The sequence below is a fragment of the Nicotiana sylvestris genome, chromosome 4 (assembly GCF_000393655.2).
Source record: "Nicotiana sylvestris chromosome 4, ASM39365v2, whole genome shotgun sequence".
Classification (NCBI taxonomy): Eukaryota; Viridiplantae; Streptophyta; class Magnoliopsida; order Solanales; family Solanaceae; genus Nicotiana; species Nicotiana sylvestris.
In genome coordinates this window covers 131,612,793-131,634,847 of record NC_091060.1, presented here as the reverse complement: position 1 = coordinate 131,634,847, position 22,055 = coordinate 131,612,793, and the positions used below count along the sequence as shown (strand labels likewise).

Here is a 22,055-nt window from a genome sequence, read left to right as displayed (position 1 = left end):
ATATTCCGATCGGTGCGAGACCAATTGTTTTGCATGTTCAGGCTTTGGCCAATCAGTTCGTGAGGTTGGATGTTTCTGAGCCCAGTCGTGTGTTAGCTTTCACAATTGCTTATTCTTCTTTATTGGAGCATATCCGAGATCAGCAGTATGATGATCCTCATTTGTGTGTCCTTAGGGACACGGTGCCGCACGGAGGTGCCAAGCAGGTTACATTAGGAGATGATGGAGTTTTGAGACTACAGGGTTGAGTTTGTGTGCCTAATGTGGACGGACTCCGAGAGTTGATTTTAGAGGAGGCCCATAGTTCCCGGTACTCTATTCATCTGGGCGCCGCTAAGATGTATCAGGATTTGCGGTAGCATTATTGGTGGAGGAGGATGAAGAAGGATATCATTGTATATGTGGCTTGGTGTTTGAATTGTCAGCAGGTAAAGTACGAGCATCAGAGGCTTGGTGGTTTGTTTCAAAGGATTGAGCTTCCCGAGTGGAAGTGGGAGCGGATCACTATGGATTTCGTTGTTGGACTCCCACAGACTCGGAGGAAGTTCGACATGGTGTGGGTTATTGTTGATAGGCTGACCAAGTCAGCGCATTTCATTCTTGTGGTAGTCTCCGAGAGTTAAGTTGTAAAACGAATTGTGGAAGTAAAAATTGGTAATTGAACCTTATAGAGCATTTGCTCAAGTTGTGTAGTGAGTTGTGAAGTAAATGTGAAAAAGAAAAGAGGATTATTATGTTGTCTCCCTTGTCGGGATGTTGTTGCTTTTAATGTTATCTCCCTTGCTGGGATGTTGATGTTTTGATATTGTTCTCTTGCCGGGATGTTGTTGTTCCCTTATTTTCTCCCTTGTCGGGACTCTTTTGTGATTGGTGTTGAATTGTATATTGGGATCGGGTTGCACGCCGCAACAATATTATATTTAGATCGGGTTGCATGCTGCAACAATATTATATTTGGATCAGGTTGCACGCCGCAACAGTGTTTTTTTGGATTTGGATCGGGTTGCACGCCGCAACAATAAAGGATAAAAGTGGATATTGATTTGTTATTGTTTCCTTATTCTCCCTGTTACGAATTTTAAATTGTTCTTTATGCATTTCTCCTGAGTTACTGATGGTAAATGATATTCCCCCCGCAGCATTTTTCCCCCTCCCATCCTTAACTATACATTTCTGCTTTTATTTTCCGTTGTATATGATATAACTGCACAGGTGTATTTGGTAGTCTGGTCCTAGACTCGTCACTACCTCGCCGGGGTTAGGCTAGGCACTTACCAGCACATGGGTTCGGTTGTGCTGATACTACACTATGCACTGTGTGCAGATCCCGGAGCAGCAGCTTTCGGACCGTAGCTTTGGGTCGCTGCCTTCAGTCCAGTCAGAGATTCCGAGGTAGTCCTGCAGGCGTCCACAGGCCTTGGCATCTTCTCCTATCCTTTTAGTCTGTTTCTTTATTATACTTCAGAGATCATGTTGTAATAAATCTTTCAGACTTTTATTTGTAGTATTCCTAGACAATCTGCGGAATTGTGACACCAGTCTTGGGTAGTTATTGTATGGATTGGTGTTGGCATATTTCTTAAATTATTACATCTCAGTCTTCTGCTTATTAGATTTCCGTTGTTTATCAATTGTTGATTATTAATTGCAAAAGGACTAAAATGGGGAAAAGGTAAATAATTCAAATGGTTGGCTTGTCTAGCTTTCACTAGTAGGCGCCATCACGACTCCCGAGGGTGAGAAATATGGTTCGTGACAATAATAAAATTTTCATTTTCCCCCAGAACCAGAAATTGGGACAGAATTTTGAGGAGGAACCTAAAAATTTCGGAGCAAATCCAGCCGACGCCATCACATGCCAGAAAGTCAGAAATTGGTTAAGAAACTAGGGCAAAATTTTGAGAAGGATTCTCAAAATTCTGAAGAAGGTTCAATAAGTTTCGTCACTCGCAAACGGCCGAATGATCATTTACTAAACCGGGGCAGAATTTTGAGGAGGACCCTCAAAATTCTAACACGCGAAAGCTGCAATGTCTCTGAAGTGTGTTACAATCACTAGTTCATCTAAAAATACTTGATATCTCACTATGTATTCTAAAATAACTCTATTTTTATCAATAATGGCATATTTTCGAAAGTTCTATTTCCGTAACAGCCAGGTGTTACCCAGGGAAACTTAAACAAGGCATCCAGCATAAAGAAGCAAGGCCAGCGGACAAAGGCACGAACCAACCTCCCTATAGAAAACTTGCAATTTTTCTTTGAGCGCAGGCACATCTAACGTAACCGTAGCACTCGCAAATATATACACGCAGCAAAATCACTATCAATCGGGCCAGCGAACAATGAATATATCCCCAGCTAAGAAATATTCTACTCTCATTTGCTACTCGTTCTTTGCATGGGACTAAGCTTAGTCCTGCATCTTGCATGAGGCTAAGCCCTGCCTCCATATTTGCATAAGGCTAAGCACTGCCTTCCATCTGCGTGGGACTAAGCCCTTTCTCGCATCTTGCATGAGGCTAAGCCCCGCCTCCATATTTGCATAAGGCTAAGCACTGCCTTCTATCTGTATGGGACTAAGCCCTGTCCTGCATCTTGCATGAGGCTAAGCCCTGCCTCCATATTTGCATAAGGCTAAGCATTGCCTTCCATCTGCATGGGACTAAGACATGTCCCCCATCTTGCATGAGGCTAAGCCCTGCCTCCATTTTTCATAAGGCTAAGCACTGCCTTCCATCTGCATGGGACTAAGCCCTGTCCCGCATCTTGCATGAGGCTAAACCCTGCCTCCATATTTGCATAAGGCTAAGCACTGCCTTTCATCTACATGTGACTAAGCTCTGTCCCGCACCTTGCATGAGGCTAAGCCCTGCCTTCTCATGGGACTAAGCATTTGTCCTTGCATAAATGTTGCTCTATTCTGGTATTATCTACTTGCTCTTCTGTCGGGCTAAGCTCTGCCCTCCATTTCACAAGACTAATCTTTGTCTTGTTAACATCTTATTATTACATCTCATAGGCTGAAATATCATCAATCTATCCAAAGGTATCATAGTCTAAAGACATCATCCTCATAGCCGGAAAACACCATGCCATGGCTTGAGGATCTCTCAAATTTGCATATAATTCAAAGGCGTCACGGTTCGGAGGCACCATCTTCATGGCCCGAGAACATCATTTCATGGCATGCGAATCTCTCACTGAAATTCATGGCCCAGGACATCATGGTTTGAGGACGTCATCTTTAACCGTCCGAAGATAACTTTCATGGTCCAAAGAGAACCTGCATCATGTTTAAATTTTCGCACAAATACATGTTCGTAGCATCTCTTTATCTACAGGTGACCAGTAAGCAACCGCTATCCCAGCAAGAGCGACCTCGCTTCAATCCCTTCAACTATCTCAAACTTGACCGTTCACCATAACCACTCTTTCATCCATCCCGAAATCTTGTGTCCGTTTTTGTAATGACTTCATCGGTATATTCCACCGATGGATCTGGAACTACACAGTACACATGGCCTGATTCCTGTAAAACCAGGGATATGTAGGCAGCTCAAATACTAGAGTCCGGCCTCTATCTTTCAAAACATCCCATTTGGTCAAAATTGGCCATCATTTCTTTACCCGAAAACTCTTTCATCCTTCCCAGGTAAAGAGGGGCAGCTGTTGATACCCAATTTTTCCCTATAATAGTTTTAAATGCATATATATCTTCAAATTCATGCATTAGCATTATTTTTCCACAATTTCTGCATTTGTTAAATTAATTTGCCTAGTATTTTACCTTTAATAAATAATTATAAAATTGCATCACAAATGAATTTAGAATATGTCTTGATTTAATATTACTATTATGGTCCTATTGAGTCCAAATTATTTCATAAATAGCCAAATTGACACCTTTTGGACTTTGCAATTATAGCTCATGCGTACATTTTTGTATTATTTTACCAGAAATTAATCCTTTGTATTTTTAAATACTAAATAACTATTTTTAAAATATTTCTATGCATGAAATTCATTTTTTATAACTAGTAATTATTTTACAAATTATTTTTAATCAATTGTTTGGGGTATTTAACAAATAACCTCTTTTATTTCAATTTTAGCCTAAAATCTACCAGCCCAATACCTTATAAAATTAGCCCAAAAGACCCAGGCCCAATACCCTATCTGCCCGACCCAAAACCCTTTGGACAATCCGGGTCGTTGATCATTCTTGATCAACGGTCCAAGATCATTTATCATCCTAATTATACCCATATACCCCCCCCTCTAACCCTAATCACTTTCACCATTCCCCCCATCGTCACCCTTCTTTCCGTCTCTCAAATGCTCTCCAACTCTAATCCTAATTTCTCCGCCGTCACTCACCTAATGCCTTTCTATGGTGGTTCTTCACCACCTCAGGCCTCTAATGGCCTCTTCTATGCTATGGTACCTCCATCTCCAAGATCCTTGAGGAGATTCTCAAGGGACCTAGGCAGGTCTATGTACACCTTTGGGTTATTCGAGCCTGTTTCAGGTCATTTGGTTCGACTTTGAGTAAGATCCTTCTTATTTTCGTCATAAATCCATGGATTCCTAAGCCTATGTCCCATCTATGTTTTACTTTCGAAAGCCCTAATTTTAGGTCCCCGATCTTTTCAGATTTGTACAGATATGAGATGAATCGAACCTAAATCACATGTTTTTGTGAAAGTTTTACGGTTTTTCAATTGATTCTCCGTTTTTCCTAAAACCTAGGGTTTACTGAAAATCATCTTCTCTAAAAGCTTTCCGATTTTTGATGTTTAATCTTCTGTTCTTACGTGCTTCTCACCGATTTATGTTGAGTTTGCCTTAACCTAGTCGATTTATGCTAAAGCCCTAATTTTCTCATATTGTGATTCGATTATGAGTTCTTCGTGTTACTTGTGCAATGTTTCGTTCTATGTTTGATTCACATGCTTCCCTTAGTCAGATTCATTGTTTTTGTCTATTACCCTAGTTCATCTCTATTAAGATTTTTGAGTTGATTTCTCGGCTAATTTCTGTGTTTATGAAATTTATTTAACCTATTTGTCTATTTGTAGAAATTGATATTCTCCCCCTCCCCACCCTTAAATCAGTACTATTTCAAATTTCTGATTTACTGATTTGCTCTGTCAAACTTATGTGATGATTCTTGATTGTTTCCCTTATTTACAACCTTAATTAGTTTTCTTACCTTATTTGATTACCTGTGATACTTACTAATTCTTCAAGATTGCTTCCTTAATTGAACTCCTGTCTATTTACCCCTAATTGCTCACTTAATTTTCTTTCCTTAAATGTATCCCGCTTCTTTACCGTTGGGTAATTACCCTTAATTAAGGGAAGACTACACTGATTTGACGTGTGAATTGATTTAGTGATTTCCTTAACTTCTGAGTGATTGATCTCCTTTACCTTATTGTTTTTGCTCTTAACTACTATATATACTCTTCTCTATTCTCACTTCTGGACACGAACATTAGTTCACAAAAACACTCTTACACTCTAAAAAGCTATCTGTTCTTCTCTACTACTTGTGGTCTTCATTAATCTAGCCGACTGCAAGCCAAGACTAGATATTGCTCAATGTTTGCTTTGCATTTTGTGTTTTTCTTCCTAGCTAGTATGTCCCTGATTATTTCATAAATCTAAACCCTATGTGTTTCATTACTGCATTAAGTTTATCAATTATAAGTTCCATTCTTGTTTCTGTTCACTGTCTTGCTTAGCATTGTCCTGTTCAATACGTGATTAGCATGTCTAATTATAATAGCATATCTACTGCTTTATCTAGCATGCCTAAATTCTACCTTGTTCAAATGTATAATTATCATGTCTACACCTCACCTGTTATCTGATGCTTGCCTGTTTGCAATTCATGTTTAATCCCTTAACTATGATCTGCTATGACCCTACTTGTGTGTCTGATTCTGTCTTCCATATCTTTGCTCCGTGTTTTAGTTGCCTGCTATCCTGGCTAATTTAGTAAGACTATGAAGATCCTAAGTGTTCTATGTTGTCTACATGCCTCCCTGCCCCTATTCATGCACCCTTAATAAGATTCATATATGTTCCCAATCCCCTTTCACCCCTGTGTGCAAGCCTGCCTGCTATAGTACTTGTGAATTTGAACCTTCTATGACTGACTGGTTGTCTATTTAATTTGCTCTCTTCTGAACTGTTTTCAAATTCTATCAGTATTCTTTTAAAACTGGCTTTCATTACTAGTATTTTCTCAAAACTGGTCTATTCTAGAAAAACCTTTCACTCCTAAACTATTTTCAAGCACTCTCACTTACTCTTAAATTATTAAGTTCTGCCCCTCTAGTATGTGTACTTCTTAGGATCCTTGAGATCTCTCTGAACTCTGGCATATCAGGGTTGTCTCTTCCACAATGCACATAATCAGTCTTTATTTAAGGAAGGTCTGGGTGTGAGCACTGCCCGGGATCCTTGAGGTCCTTAGAGAACTCTAACACATCTGGACACAAATTTGGCAATGAAATCTTTGGCATTTGAGACTACTGAAGGCCTAGTACCCCAGGTTTGCGTTTGGGCCTGAATCAGGCTCCCGATAGTTTAATCTATATTGCATTTATGTAATTTATTCAAATTCTGGTCTGTAATAATTATTTGTAAACAGATATTGGGGTAATGTCACGACCCGGATTTCCCACCATCGGGTGTCGTGATGGCGCCTACCATCGGAGCTAGGCAAGCCAAATATTCAAAACACCTTTCCTGCTTTCTTTCAAACAATATAATAAACGAGACAAAATCTAAGCGGAAGACTTTTAATCTAAAGCAACTGAAAACCAAAAGTGCGGAAGTTTGAACCAAAATGCTACCCAGAGTCTGGTGTCACTAGCTCACGGACTACTACAGAATATTACAATCAATGTCTGAAGGGAAAATACATCATGTTTGTCTGATACAAGATAAACAAAAAAAAACATGGAAAGGGACTTCGGCCTGCGAACGCCAGCTAGGCTACCTCGAGAGTCCCTGGACTGAAGATAGCTCCCAGAAGTCCTACTACTGCGGTCCGTAAGCTGCTCCCTGATCTGTGCACCAAAAATGCACAGAGTGTAGCATTAGCACAACCGACCCCATGTGCTGGTAAGTGTCTGGCCTAACCCCGGCGAAGTAGTGACGAGGCTAGATAGTACCTACCACAGTTAACCTGTACAGATATATATACAACAAGTGCAAGGAAACAATAACAAGATAATTACGAAGTAAAACTGGGAGGGGACATGCTATCGGGGAGTAACAGATAAAAATGAATTATCGGAAATAAATAGAAGAAACTCCGGTTTCCATGATATCATATATAAGTGGACGGCGTGCCACACGATCCCATAATATCATATGTAAGTGGACGACATGCCACACGATCCCATAATATCATATATAAGTGGACGGCGTGCCACATGATCCCATAATATCATATGTAAGTGGACGGCGTGCCACACGATCCCATAATATCATATATAAGTGGACGGCGTGCCACACGATCCCATAATATCATATATAAGTGGACGGCGTGCCACACGATCCCATAATATCATATATAAGTGGACGGCGTGCCACACGATCCCATAATATCATATATAAGTGGACGGCGTGCCACACGATCCCATAATATCATATATAAGTGGACGGCGTGCCACACGATCCCATAATATAGTTCATAATATCTGACTTCATATAGTAGACCCCTTCAGGGGAGAATAACAACTCAATACCTTTAACCCGGCAAGGGTACAGCTAACAGCCCAAAATATCCCGACAAGGGAGAATATATATATCAGTCTACACATCCCGGCAAGGGAGTATTCACAACACATTCTCCTTTTAAATCATTCTTCCTCAACCGTTCACATTATATGAAACTTATCAAATAAACAAGGAGCTTGTGTCACATTATTCGAATTAAAAGCAATCAAGACTCACGGTCATGCTAGACTCCGGTGCATAGATAACCGTCACCATGCCTATACACCGTACTCCACATTAGCAAGTAGCAAATATCATCCTAATCCTATTCCCTCAAGCCAAAGTTAGAACAAACACTTACCTCGAATGCTCCAAACTCAACTCACGCTTCTAGTATAGCTTTACCTCTTGATTCCACCACCAATCCGCTCGGATCTAGTCATAAGTTACTTAATCACATTAATAATTACTAAATGAATCATCCCCAATGCATGAAAATAGATTTTTCAAGGTTTTTCCCAAAAAGGTCAAAAATACCCCCGGACCCACGTGGTCGAAACTCGAGGTTCGGACCAAAACCCGGTTACCCATTCCCCCATGAATCCCAATAGATGATTTGTTTTTAAATCGGACCCCAAATTGAGGTCCAACTTCCCAATTTGTAGAAAACCTAGGTTCTACCCAAAACACCCAATTTTCCCCATGAAAATCTTTGATTTGAAGTTGAAATTATGTTAAAAGATGTTAAGGAATAAAGAAATTAAGTTAGAAATCACTTACCAATCGTTTTGGAGAAAAAACGTTGTTTGGAAAATCGCCTCTTAGGTTTTGGGTTTTTGAAAAGTGAAAAATGACTGAGATTTTCCGAACTTGTATACCTTTCTGAGGACCTGGCGCGGACCGCACAAAAATGTGTTGCGGCCGCGCCGAGTGGGAGAAAAGTGGGGCTTCTCTGAACCCTTCCAGCGCGGACCGCACTGTTTTGGTGCGCAGCCGCGCTGGCTAACCTGAAACCCTAGCCCTCAGACTCAGTCATGCGGACCACACAAAAATGCATCGCGGCCGCGCGGCTCCAGCGCGGACCGCGCAGAAATGACCGCGGCCGCGCTGGTGTCTGCAACACCTGAACCTGCATTTTCTTAAGTCCAAGACCTCCCGGGCCCCATTCAAAACTCACCCGAGCCCTCGGGGCTCCAAACCAAACATGCACACAACCTTAAAAACATCTTACGGACTTACTCGTGCGATCAAATCGCCAAAATAACATCATATACATAGGATCAAGCCTCAAACACATGATTTTCTTTTCTTCAACTTTCATAACTTAAATTCTCCATTTTTAGTCCGAAACACGTCATATGACGTCCGTTTTTAGCCAAACTTTACAGATAGTGCTTAACACATATTTGAGACTTGTACCGGGTGTCGGAACCAAAATACGAGCCCGATACCTATATTTTCTAACTCCTTTTCATTTCAAATTTTCATATCAAATTTCAGAAAACAATTTCTTTCAAAAATTCATTTCTCGGGCTTGGGACCTCAGAATTTGATTCCTGGCACACGCCCAAGTCCCATATTTTTCTACGAACCCTCCGAGACTGTCGAATCACAGGTCCGGGTCCGTTTACCCAAAATATTGACCGAAGTCAACATTATGCATATTAATACCAAAATTCATCAAATGTTTCACATAATTCACATATTCTAACATAAAAACTTTTCCGGCTACGTGCCCGAACTGCGCACGCCAATCGAGGCAACTAAAAGCGAGGTTTTCAAGGCCTCAGGACCACGGAACAAGGAAGAATTACAGTGATGACCCCTTGGGTCGTCACAGTTAACTAGTAAAACGAGAGGGTAGTTGTATGATATTGTGGGTAAAACTGGGTAGAAAACATGTTATAGGCTTTATATTCTGCAAATCTGCATTAGAAGCCGTGTTTTGGGATTGCTGTGTCTATTTGCATTTAAACCATGTTGAACTTGTGCATTAGATAACCGGTTCTTAGAGTATTCACGTTATTGCTTCAGCATACTACATATATCGTTATTCCAACTTTGATTTTGCATAAGTACTTTCACTTAGAGATCCCGCTATTAGGTTAATAATCCTGCCTTAATAAAAATAGTTATCTCATGTATGCATTAGATACCATGTTTCTAGGAACTCTATTTGCATCCATTTGAATCATGTTTATTCCGATCATTATTTGAGTGAATTAGGGATCGGTAGTATGATGACCCTCATTTGCTTGTCCTCAGGGACACGGTATGTCACGGTGGTGCCAAGTAGGTTACAGTTGGAGATGATGTGGGTTTTGAGGATGCAGGGTCGTGTGTGTGCTCCTAATGTGGATGGACTTTGTGAGTTGATTCTAGATGAGGCCTATAGTTCCCGGTATTCTATTCACCCGGGCACCGCTAAGATGTATCAGGATTTGTGGCAGCACTATTGGTGGAGGAGGATGAAGAAAGATATTGTTGCATATGTAGCTCGGTGTTTGAATTGTCAGCAAGTAAAGTACGAGCATCAGAGACCTGGTGGTTTGCTTCAGAAGATTGAGATTCCTGAGTGGAAACAGGAGAGTATCACTATAGATTTCGTTGTTGGGCTCCCACAGACTTAGAGGATGTTCGATGCAGTATGGGTTATTGAGGATAGGCTGACTAAGTTAGCACATTTCATTCCTGTGGCGGTTTCCTATTCTTCAGAGTGGTTAGTTGAGATCTACATCCAGGAGATTGTTCGTCTTCATGGTGTGCCCGTGTCTATCATTTTTTATGGGGGTATGCAGTTTACCTCGTATTTCTAGAGGGTAGTACAGTGTGAGTTGGGTACGCAGGTCGAGTTGAGCACAACATTTCATCCTCAGACGGACGGACAGTCCGAGTGTACTATTCAGATTTTGGAGGATATGCTCCGAGCATGTGTTATTGACTTTGGAGGTTCTTGGGATCAGTTCTTGCCATTAGCAGAGTTTGCCTACAACAACAACAATCATTCGAGCATCCAGATGGCTCCTTATGAGGCATTATATGGTAGACAGTGTCGATTGCCGGTTGGGTGGTTTGAGCCAGGGGAGGCTCGGTTGTTGGGTACGGATTTGGTACAAGATGTCTTGGATAAGGTTAAGATTATTTAGGATAGACTTCGTACAGCTCAGTCCAGGCAAAAGAGTTATGCCGACCGTAAGGTTTGTGATGTGGCATTCATGATCGGAGAGCAAGTGTTGCTTTGGGTGTCGCCCATGAAGGGTGTGATGAGATTTGGGAAGAAGGGCAAGTTAAGCCCTAGGTTCATTGGGCCTTTTGAGATCTTTCGGAAAGTGGGAGAGGTGGCTTACGAGCTTGTGTTACCACCAGGTTTATCAGTAGTGCATCCAGTGTTTCATGTGTCCATGCTTCGAAAGTATCACGACGATCCATCCCACGTGTTAGACTTCAGCACTGTCCAGTTGGACAAGGATTTGACCTACAAGGAGGAGCCGATAGCTATTCTAGACAAGCAGGTTCATCAGTTGAGATCGAAGAGTTATTCTTCGGTTCGTGTGCAGTGGAGAGGTCAGCATGTTGAGGCATCTACTTGGGAGTCCGAGTCCGATATGTGATGCCGATATCCCCATCTTTTCACTGACTCAAGTACTTTTCTATGTCCGTTCGAGGACGAACGGTTGTTTTAGAGGTGGAGAATGTGATGATCCAAAAGGTCATCTCTTGTTTTAGAAGTCAAATCTATATTCCAAGGCCATAAAACCTCCTTTTATCTCTCCTCGATTTGCGTGCACGGTCAGAGAGCGATACCGGAAAGCTTTTGTATGAAAAAATTGAGAAATAATGATTTTTGGCTTATAAAGATGATTTTAGTTGACTTCGGTCAATATTTTGGGTAAACGGATCTGGACCCGTATTCCAACGGTCCCAAAGGGTCTGTAGTAAAATATGAGACTTGGGCGTATGCCCAGAATCGAATTCCGAGGTCCTAAGCCCGAGAAATGAATTTTTGAAAAAAATTATTTAACTAAAAATGTAATGGTTTTTGGAAATCTAAATAGATTTTATCTTGTTGGTATCAGGCCCATATTTTGGTTCCGGAGCCCGGTACAGGTCCGTTATGGTATTTAGACCCTATCTGTGAAATTTGATGGAAAATGGAAGTAATTTGACGTGATTTGGACCATTGGTTGAGAAAATAGGAAGTTTAAAACTATATTGAAAATTTCATGAGTTTTGGTGCTAAATTCGTTGTTTAAGATGTTGTTTTGACGATTTGATCGCACGAGCAAGTCCATATGATATTTTTAGACTTGTGTGCATGTTTGGTTTAGAGCCCCGAGGGCTCGGGTGAGTTTCGGATAGGCCACGGAGTGTTTTGAGACTTAAAAGAATTAACTGTTGTGTTGCAGATCTGCAGACTTCGCAATTGCGAAGTCTGGCTCGCGAATGCGAGCATCACATTTGCGAAGTTTCATCGCATTTGCGATCAGAGGGCAGGGAGGGGGAGCTTCGCATTTGCGAATTTCATCGTCGCAATTGCGACTCCAACGGTCACTGCATTTGCGAACAATAGTTCGCATTTGCGAAGGCAGCAGGTCAGGCCAAGTTTCGCATTTGCGATTCTTTGGTCGCATTTGTGAACATGTGATAGTAAATGCTATATCTGCAACTGTGTAAATCATAACTTAGACGGGATTTTCACCTATTTTTCAAATCTCTCGAACCCTAAACCTCCCTAGGAGATTTTCCAAAGACTCAAACTTCTCCAAATCATAGGTAAGTGATTTCTAACTCAACTCTTTCAATCCATCTCATCATTTTGCAAGATTTCATCACAAAATCTAGGGATTTTCATGGGGAATTGGTTGTTTTTGGGTAGAATTTAGGAATTTCGAAATTTGGGAAATTAGTCCTCAAAATTGAGGTCGGATTCAAAAACTAATTGTATATTCGGGCTCGGGGTGAATGGGTAATCGGTTTTTGGTCCGAATTTCGAGTTCTGATCAAGCGAGCCCGGGGTCGATTTTTATATTTTTGGGGATGTTAGAAAATCTATGATTATGCATTGGAATTGTTTCCTTTAGCGTTTATTGATGTTGTTAAATTAATTATTGCTAGATACGAGTGAATTGGTGGTGGAATCGAGAGGTAAAGCGATGATTGAGTGTTGAATTACCCGTTGGCTTGAGGTAAGTATTTGCCTAACTTTGACTTGAGGGAATAGGAATTCCCCGACTTATTTGCTATGTGAAATTCCATGTGTGTGGCGTATAGGTGTGGTGACGAGTACTTATGCGCCACCAAATTTCCATTTTTTAACTTGTTCCCTTCCCCGTTTCCTATTGTACTATTTCTTGCATTAATTGCTACTTGTTCATAATTGCTTCTATATATTAATTGCTACTTGCTCATATATGTTCCATGTCTAATCGCTTCATATTGACTGTTTTTCTCTTTATTGAAGTATTTAATTGTTTCATGGTTTCGTTTTATTACATTGTTGGCTTGTATTGGCTTGTTGGTGCCTTATGGCACACTTTGGTTGGTTTCGCTGAGTAGTTTACACCAGTGAAGTTTTCTAATCATAGTAATATTCCATTGTGTGGATTGCGGTATAAGTATATTGGAGAAATTGAATTTACCTGTGAAACACTTGTCTTTATTCATTTATGATTGGTGCTGGTATATATATATATTTTGGGATCGGGTTGCAAGCCGCAACAGGAGAAATAAGGGTGAAAATGTGTTTGTCTGGTGGGATCGGGTTGCACGCTGCAACAAGGAGTAATAAGGGTGGATAGGTGGGATCGGGTTGCACCGCAACAGGAGGAATAAGGGTGATATGTATTGAGGAGTAATAAGGGTGGACAGGTGGGATGAGGTTGCACGTCGCAACAAGGAGAAATAAGGGTGAATATTGATTTTGTTGTTGTTTATGTGATAGGATCGGGATACACGCCGCATCAGTTGTTGTTAAGTGTTCATATCTGTTGAGGTCCATTATTGTGTTGTTGAAACACCCCTAAGGATTGGTTATAGGTGAATACTAGTAGAACAGTTGGGTTCCAGATTTATTTAATGCCAGTTATTGCTTCATTATATTCTGTATTTCCTTTCTGCTTAGTATAAACTGTTGCATGTTGTATATGTTGTATGCCCCGCCGTAGCCTCGTCACTACTTCATTGAGGTTAGGCTCGATACTTACCAGTACAAGGGGTCGGTTGTATTGATACTGCACTCTGCACTTTTTGTGCAGATTTTGGAGCTAGTGGCTGATCGTGAGGTTGGTTGATATCACTGCTTCACGGAGACCCAAGGTAGTCCTACAGGAGTCCGCAGGACCTGGCGTCCCCTTCTATCCTATTTCATTTCTGTTTTATCTACTTTCAAGACAGATGTAAACTTTTCGTTCAAAGCTTTATTTGTAGTATTCATAGACGGTTCGTGAGTTGTGACACCAGTTCTGGGTGGATTTCATTTTGGTTTTCATTATTGTATAAAGTTAAGCTTTTAAACTGTTTTCTTCCACATTTATTTCCGTTGGGTTCATTTTGTTAAGTCTTAAATATTTAAAAGATAAAGGAAAAAGGTAAGATGTTCTGTAACGTTGGCTTGCCTAGCAGGTTCAATGTTAGGCGTCATCACGGCTTTGAAGACGAAAAATTCGGGTCGTGACATAAAAGAATATATAAATTTTATACACTTTTGCAGATATCGAATATAAATAATTTCAGCCACAGGCTAAAAGTGATCTTTGCCCGTGCTATTAACTAGGGTTGCAAACATAGTACTCTTCCTGACTGGCCCAATAATCACCTTCTCAGCTGGCCCAATTCACCTTCAAGCCCACCTATCTTTTCTATCGTAAGTCCTAACAAAGTTCCTATAAAAAAGAATGACAAAAATAGGATATTTCGGTGTTATTTGATTTTTTTATCTCAATAACAAAAGTGTTAGGGAAGAAACCTCATCCTAGAACTTTTAAGTTTGCTCGGTAGAATTATTCTCGATCGTTAGAACTTTAAAGCATATTGGGCAGAATTTTAAAGTACACAACAGTTATGGTGATCGCCCCGATTTTGACATAAATTCTGATGAATTACCAGAACTTTTCAGTATTGTGACTAAATATTTTGGTGATAGTCATAATTTTTTGTGCTTCAAAATTCTGGTGCTAAAAATTCTGGTCATCATCAGAGTTTTTTGATGCTTCAAAATACTGTCGACCGTGTTTAAAATACTGACACGAGATTATTTTTTCAAAACTTTTTTTAACGACGTCAAAAGATAAATAATAGTTTAAAAAGGGCCATCTAGCGTCATTTTCAGTTATTGTAATGTTGTCTCATTGTCTTCAATCTCTCAATTTTTTTATTAGGACTTAGGAGTATCTTTTTTTCAAAAATAAAACAAATTATTGCTATTGATGTGCGAACAGTTTATTTTGTTGGTGCATAGCTGCTTAGACATTTCTAATTAATTAGTCTTATGGTACGCACTTTGCGCGTGTACCCCATCTCGATGAGTGATTTTTTAAATAAATAAATATACCACTAAAAATAATTTAAAAGTACAAAATAAAAATTTAAGCTCCATAATTCATGAGTATAAGCTAACTCAATAAAGGAAGAGATTCTGCTCCATAAAATTCATCGATCATCATTTCATATATTTAATTTAAAGTTAGTCTGAGTTCTATAACTTTATCATCTCAACTTTGAATTATTATGCCTCCTTTTCAATTTATGCAAGATTATACAGTATTTGATGATTTAAGAGCTTGGTTTTTTTCACCGGTTAAAAATAAATAATTAAGAATACGGAAATTGGATGAGTGCCAACCGACATTATCCACTTCATAGTTTTTTACTTAGTCTTTTTTTAAAGATAATTAATTATATAAAATTAATTGGTTAGATCTATGATAGAATATATTTCAAATAACGAGAGATTTAGTCTTCAAAATTTAGTTAATATTAATGTTCTAAACATTTAATTCGTTAGAATTCTTTGATAATGCTAATTCAAATTGAGAGAGACTTAGTAATTTTAGTAAATATCAAAGTTTTAAATACTAAATAAATAATTAAATGACTCAAATTTTGGAAGTGTAAAATTTTTTAAACTTTCAATGAACATGATTATAAAAAAGGAAAAACACAATTAGTGCACACGAAAGTAAATTTTTGCTATACGTTTTAAAACTCAAGATTTTGTATCCAAATTTAAAATTCACGTCATCCTCGATAGTTTGACGTGAGTTAATTTATTTCAGCTCCTTTAAAACCCTTAATTGTTGGTCAATGGCATTTATTATTATCGAGTTTATCTATTAGTTCAAATAATGAAAAAATTATATAAGGTAAAATTCAATTGATTTTAATGTCCTAAATATTAGGACTTCCTATATAGTAATTCAAATAAAAAAGATTTAGTAAGAAAGATTTTAGTTGATTTCAAATTCCTAAATATTAGGTAAATAATTTATTTACGATTTTATCCAATATAAGATTTATTTTTAAAATGTAAAAATGACGAACGACATTTTGCTAAGGGCCTTCGTGCTTTTAATATAGTATAGATAATATTTAATAAATAAAGTAAAACAAAAAAAGAACTGCAGCATATTACTGAGCTACCACTTTATACCTTAAATCGTACCATATGAAATCTTCAATTATTTAAAGTGGTAAAGTAAGAAAATGAATTCTCTTTTGTCCTTAAAGTTAAACAATAAGTTCATTGGAAATTTATAAAGGTTATATTTGAAAATTAAATGAAAACTTTTTTACTGAGCTGCCACTTTGTATCTTAAGTAGATGTTTGAATAAGATTTTGTTGAAGCTCAAGGAAATTATTTGAAATTAAAGTTATAAAAGATTATTTAAAAGTTGAAATTGTGTTTGAAAATAATTTTACTAAAAGTATAATCTAACTTAAAATAATTTCCGAATAACTAATATTTCATCAGTATTTCAAAGACTAAAATTCAGTACGTATTCGAAAATAATGAATTTTGGTTATCACAAATATTGAAATACCACTAGCATTTGGACATACATTTAATAGAAATTTGATTTTTTTTAAATTGTGTTGAAAAATAGTTTTGGAAGTTAAGGTTGTATTTGGATATGTATTTTATTTGAATAAAAGTTGAAGTTTTGTGAGTGAAAAATAATAGTTCACCCAAAAAGTGTCCTAAATCATTTTTTAGGGATTGATAATTCTTTTCAATTTTCTTTTAAAAAACTGATCATATTCTATGAATAAATAATATTCTTAATTTTTTTTAAATGTCACAAATCTATCGCCAAAGGCGAGCATTATTTATGGATTTTCTATTCTCATTTCCCTACCTTGACTTTTTTTTTTTCTCTCAGTTAAAAGGGGTTGCGAGGCAGGTTGAGTTGTCTGTACTCTGTAGCTTACGAAAGATTTTAACTAGTTTGTCTATTAATTTTGATTAATAATTTTATTTAATTTCCCAACTTGGCTTTTAATTTATATTTTTGGATCGACATTGTTGTCTTTTTGAACCTTCCGATCTATTGTCCTTGTCATTCGGCAATTATCGTTGTGATGCTGTTACTCAATAGAAGAATGAATTCAATCACAGGAAATGAGCCCCTTTTACACTTCAAAGACAGAGCAGAAGAAGAAGAAGAAGAATCAAAAGCAGATAATTTAGTCAAAAGAACATGCCGAGAATCAAAGAAGATATGGGAAATAGCTGGACCTTCCATTTTCAGCCGATTGGCCATGTTTTCTCTCACAGTTATCAGTCAATCCTTCGCCGGCCACTTGGGTAACCGTGACCTCGCCGCCATTTCCCTTGCCACCACTTTCTTCATTCCCATTACTTTCGGCTTCTTGGTATGTTATTCTTTTTGAAAATGCAAAAGGATCTATAAGTTATATGACTAATAGTGTGTAATTTTTAATATGATTAGTGTAGCTTAATCAAAATAGAGATATCTACCTATACTACAGTGAAGGGAGCCTTGGATCAACAGTCAAGTTGTCTCCGTGTGACTATATGTCACGGGTTCGAATCGTGGAATCAACCTCTAATCGCGGGATACTTCGTGCACAGGGCTACCCTTTTACCTGTAACTACAGTATAAGTAATCAGATTGTTTAAATACCTTTTTTTTTACATTGCCTGTGTATAGAATTTAAACTCCAAAGAAAGAAAGTACTCACCAAATGATTGATTTTTGTAAAATTAAATAAGAAATGAATAATGAGGTTTAGTTTATTTAAATCCATGTCTGATATAGAGAAAACTATCAGCTGCTTTATATAAATTTTTTGTTTGAAATTTTGTTGATGTTATTGAAGTATTACTGATTGGTCAGCTGGGAATGGCCAGTGCTCTGGAGACATTGTGTGGCCAGGCTTATGGGGCAAAGCAATACCATATGTTGGGCGTATACTTGCAACGTTCTTGGGTTGTGTTATTTATCAGCTCAATGATACAATTGCCTCTTTTTGTTTATGCCGCGTCTATATTGGAGCTACTGGGGCAGCCGGAAGCAGTGGCTGAATTGACTGGAAAAGTAGCAATTCTGCTAATCCCTATGCACTTGAGTTTCCCTTTTCAGTTCACTTTGTTAAGGTTCCTGCAGTGTCAGCTAAAAACATCGGTAATTGCTTGGGTTTCTGGCGGGACACTTGCTCTTCACGTGGTCTTGAGTTGGATTTTTCTATATAAATTGGGATTTGGAATTGTTGGGACTGCCCTCATTCTTGATTTCTCTTGGTGGATTTCTGTGTTGGGATTTCTTGCTTACATTGTCTTTGGTGGGTGCCCTCATTCTTGGACTGGTTTCTCTATGCAAGCGTTTGTTGGTCTTTGGGATTTCTTTAAGCTCGCTGTGGCTTCTGGGGTGATGCTATTGTATGCTTTCTTGTCCCTTATTTCTCTCTGTTATCAGAAACACAGTCACATTAATATAATAATGTTTGATATTTCAGGTTGGAGCATATTTATTTTAGAGTGCTAGTTATTGTGTCTGGGTACATGAACAATACTGAGGTTGCAGTTGATGCGCTCTCTATCTGGTTTGTTCTTTTTTATTGTATATTTAGCTCAAGTAAATGCTATCTTTTGCTTGATTTTGGGAGTAAATTGATGTTCTTTCTTCTCCAGTATTACAATCATCGGGTGGGAATCCATGATTCCACTAGGTCTTTTGGCGGCAACAGGGTATGTTCATCAAATAGTTGAATTCATTCTACTATTTAAATTAAGTGTAGCTTATGGTTTGTTCATCTTTTCTCTTCTGGTACATGAATGTTTATTAATAATAGAAAAGAGCATATGTCATTTCTTGTTTTCTGCCACTGAAGTTTCATTGGGCCATAGTACCATACGAAAGTTTCATCCGGTAACTATGCATTTTTCTTTAAATATAGGGTACGTGTTGCAAATGAGCTTGGAGCTGGAAATGGGAACCATGCAAAGTTTGCCACGAAAGTTGCATTGTTGAACACTTTAGCATTGGGCATTTTGTTTTGGTCAATAGTTATGGCCTTTCCTGATAAGCTTTCAATGATATTCACGTCAAGTACTCCTGTCATTAGAATGGTGTGTGGATTTGCATTTTTGTTGGCGACCACAATCCTTTGTAATTGCATTCAACCGGTTCTTTCAGGTGAGGAATCTTAAAGGAGTTTAACTTTTATATATTGACAGTGTAAACCAATTTTTGCACTATCATGTACTAAGAGATAATTAGAGATAACTTTTCATCACTATAGAATTAGTAGCCTAGAAATAATGTAAGGTACCTACTACAATAGGTTAAAATACGTCGAGAATGTAAAGATTCTTTAAAAGTTAAATCCATCTCAAAGTATTAGATGCTGACATTTATATGAAAAACCATGTATTGTAGTTAATTATTTGCTACAATGTTTTCAGGCGTAGCAATTGGATCTGGTTGGCAAGCACATGTGGCATATGTCAACTTAGGCAGCTATTATTTAGTAGGAGTGCCCCTCGGAATATTTTTTGGATGGTCACTAGATTTTGGATTAACGGTATGTAAAACAGTAAACCATGATATTTTAGAATCGATCTCCCTTTATAATATTAACTGTGGTAAAACGACTACAATCTAATATACTCAAACGTATACTGGAGATAACATGTAGCAAGTAAATTTGCAGGGCTTATGGTATGGCATGATCACGGGGACTATAGTTCAAACATTGATATTAACGATTATGACCATCAGATGTCAATGGACCATATAAAGAGGTATAATATCGAACTAGATAATTCTCCTTTCAATTTGGCTGTGTAGCAAGAAATATTTCTCCCTTGCCAAAATTTTCTATGAAAAATTCAACTTTTTCTACTGGACATTCAACTTAGGTATGAGAAGCTGAAATTCGAGAGGAATGTCAACGACATTGTTCTTGATTCATTAACACTCACTAACAAAGGGTCTCACACGCATGCAGAAAACTTGGGGTCTGCTAATGTTGGAAGATAGTTGTGCTATTTGTTGATATAACATTTCCGTGATATATAATATCTTTGTTCCAGTTGCTTTTGTTTGTATTTTTTTAACTATTTGATGTTCGAATTCACTGGTCTATTAATCTAGATTTGCGTCAATTAAGTTCACTAAAGAAAGTAAAACGCTCCAATCACTTGCTCTTGTGCTTGGTGTTTGTAGCTATTATTGTAGAGATAGAAACTGATGAGGTCTTAGGTGTAGCTAAATGCTTATTATCATCTGGACTCTTCAGCAGTCTGACCGTGATCGTACTGTCTTTTTTATTTTGTGCTTCCTTGAAAGGAGGAAAATGGTACAGGGATGAATCAAAAGACCAGAGGATTAGCATCAGTTTTTCATTATTTTTCAGAGAAATCAGAGTTTTCAGAACTCACATTTTTGTATCTTTGTACAAGTTCTGGTAGTATCATGAAGATTGAAGCGTATCTTTGAAAGGGATTGTGATCTCTTCTTAGCAAATCAAATATCCGTTTGTCTATAGATTTAAACCATTTTTTGGCAGCTTTTGAAAACAAAGGCTTAAAATCTCAAAAATAGCTCTAGAGTAGTTTTTGAAGTTTTCTACTCACAAAACTGCAAATTCTTTTCAAGTAAAATGCATGTCCAAACACAATTTTAACTTTAAAAATTTAATTTTCATTTCATATTCAAAAACTCATTTTTTTCAAGATAAAACTAAATTTATGTCCAAACTCTGGCTATATTTATGGAGTTTTAGGTTTTTATATAAATTTTCTTAAACAGCTTTGCTTCTTCTTTTGCCCCTCTATTATTTTTGGTTCTTTGGCTCAGGGGAAGGGAATCATAATGATATAAACATTGTTGTTCCTATGCCAGTGAATAACAGGTTAAATTCGTCCTACCAATTGCAATTGCAGGAATTTGGTACAATTCGGCACATGAGTAATATAAAAAAAGGACAGTCTGGTGCATTAAGCTCCCGGTATGCACGGAATTCGAAAAAGGACCGGACCATAGGGTCTATTGTACTAACGTGGACTTGTGTGGTCTATTGTAATATACAACCTTTTTTTTCCTACTAAAAATAGGTTCGTAGATGGGCTTGATGATGATGGAGACGAAGAAGAGCAAAGATCAATTTTTAGCCCGCGGCCGAAACTATTTATATTTGGTAGCCGCAAAAATGTATACAATTTGTATATTTTTTGTATATAACATACTGAAATATATATAACCATATTTTCAGCTATTATTTTGAGAGCGCTATACAACGTTATTTCACCGATGAAGAATTATTTACACAAAATAATGATCTTCTAGCTAGAAAGCTGATATATCTCCACCCACTTACCAAAATCAAAGAGAAACAAAAATTATACAGCTGTGACATGGCTCCACCTTTGAGCTTGCTAAGAAGGGTGTAGGAACAACAAGATCAAATATTTGAGGTATGAAAACCTATAATTTTTAATGAGTTTAGGCAACTGGAAGGTGAATACAATCCGCCACAACTCAGCTTGCACCAAAGTAGAATTATATGGTCATTTATCTTTGTCAATCATCATCACTTGTAAAAGAAAGTTCTAGTTACAAAAGTACTATGTCTGGTGGTATATTAGCTCAAATACATTTTGAAATTTCTCAAACTAAACTTACAACTGTATGGCTGATGGCCCAGTTGGTTCCACATTTGTTAAATATTTACTAGTTTCAGGAAATTTTTCCTATAACTAGGGGCCCTGGTTCATACCAGGCGGTGCATGTATTTTAATTTCAGCACATGTTTTAATGCATATTTTTGTGATTTAAGTAATTGTCATTTATAT

General features: G+C 37.8%; 1 protein-coding gene across 3 annotated transcripts; it reads left to right on the top strand.

The window, feature by feature from the left end:
- Positions 1-17,095: 17,095 nt before the first annotated feature.
- LOC104237188 (protein DETOXIFICATION 27-like) lies at positions 17,096-21,234 on the top strand. Of its 3 annotated transcripts, none has more exons than XM_009791291.2 (8): positions 17,096-17,611; positions 18,097-18,638; positions 18,716-18,802; positions 18,891-18,947; positions 19,157-19,395; positions 19,665-19,783; positions 19,913-20,003; positions 20,121-20,398. In XM_009791291.2, the coding sequence occupies exons 1-7, from the start codon at positions 17,318-17,320 to the stop codon at positions 19,997-19,999; spliced, it is 1,425 nt and encodes a 474-aa protein (XP_009789593.1). In that variant the 5' UTR covers positions 17,096-17,317; the 3' UTR covers positions 20,000-20,003; positions 20,121-20,398. The 3 variants fall into 3 exon arrangements, with proteins under 3 accessions (XP_009789593.1, XP_009789594.1, XP_009789595.1); XM_009791292.2 differs by lacking the exon at positions 20,121-20,398 and adding an exon at positions 21,147-21,234 and having other exon boundaries at positions 17,237-17,611; XM_009791293.2 differs by lacking the exon at positions 20,121-20,398 and adding an exon at positions 20,551-20,693 and having other exon boundaries at positions 17,237-17,611.
- The last annotated feature ends 821 nt before the right edge of the window (positions 21,235-22,055 follow it).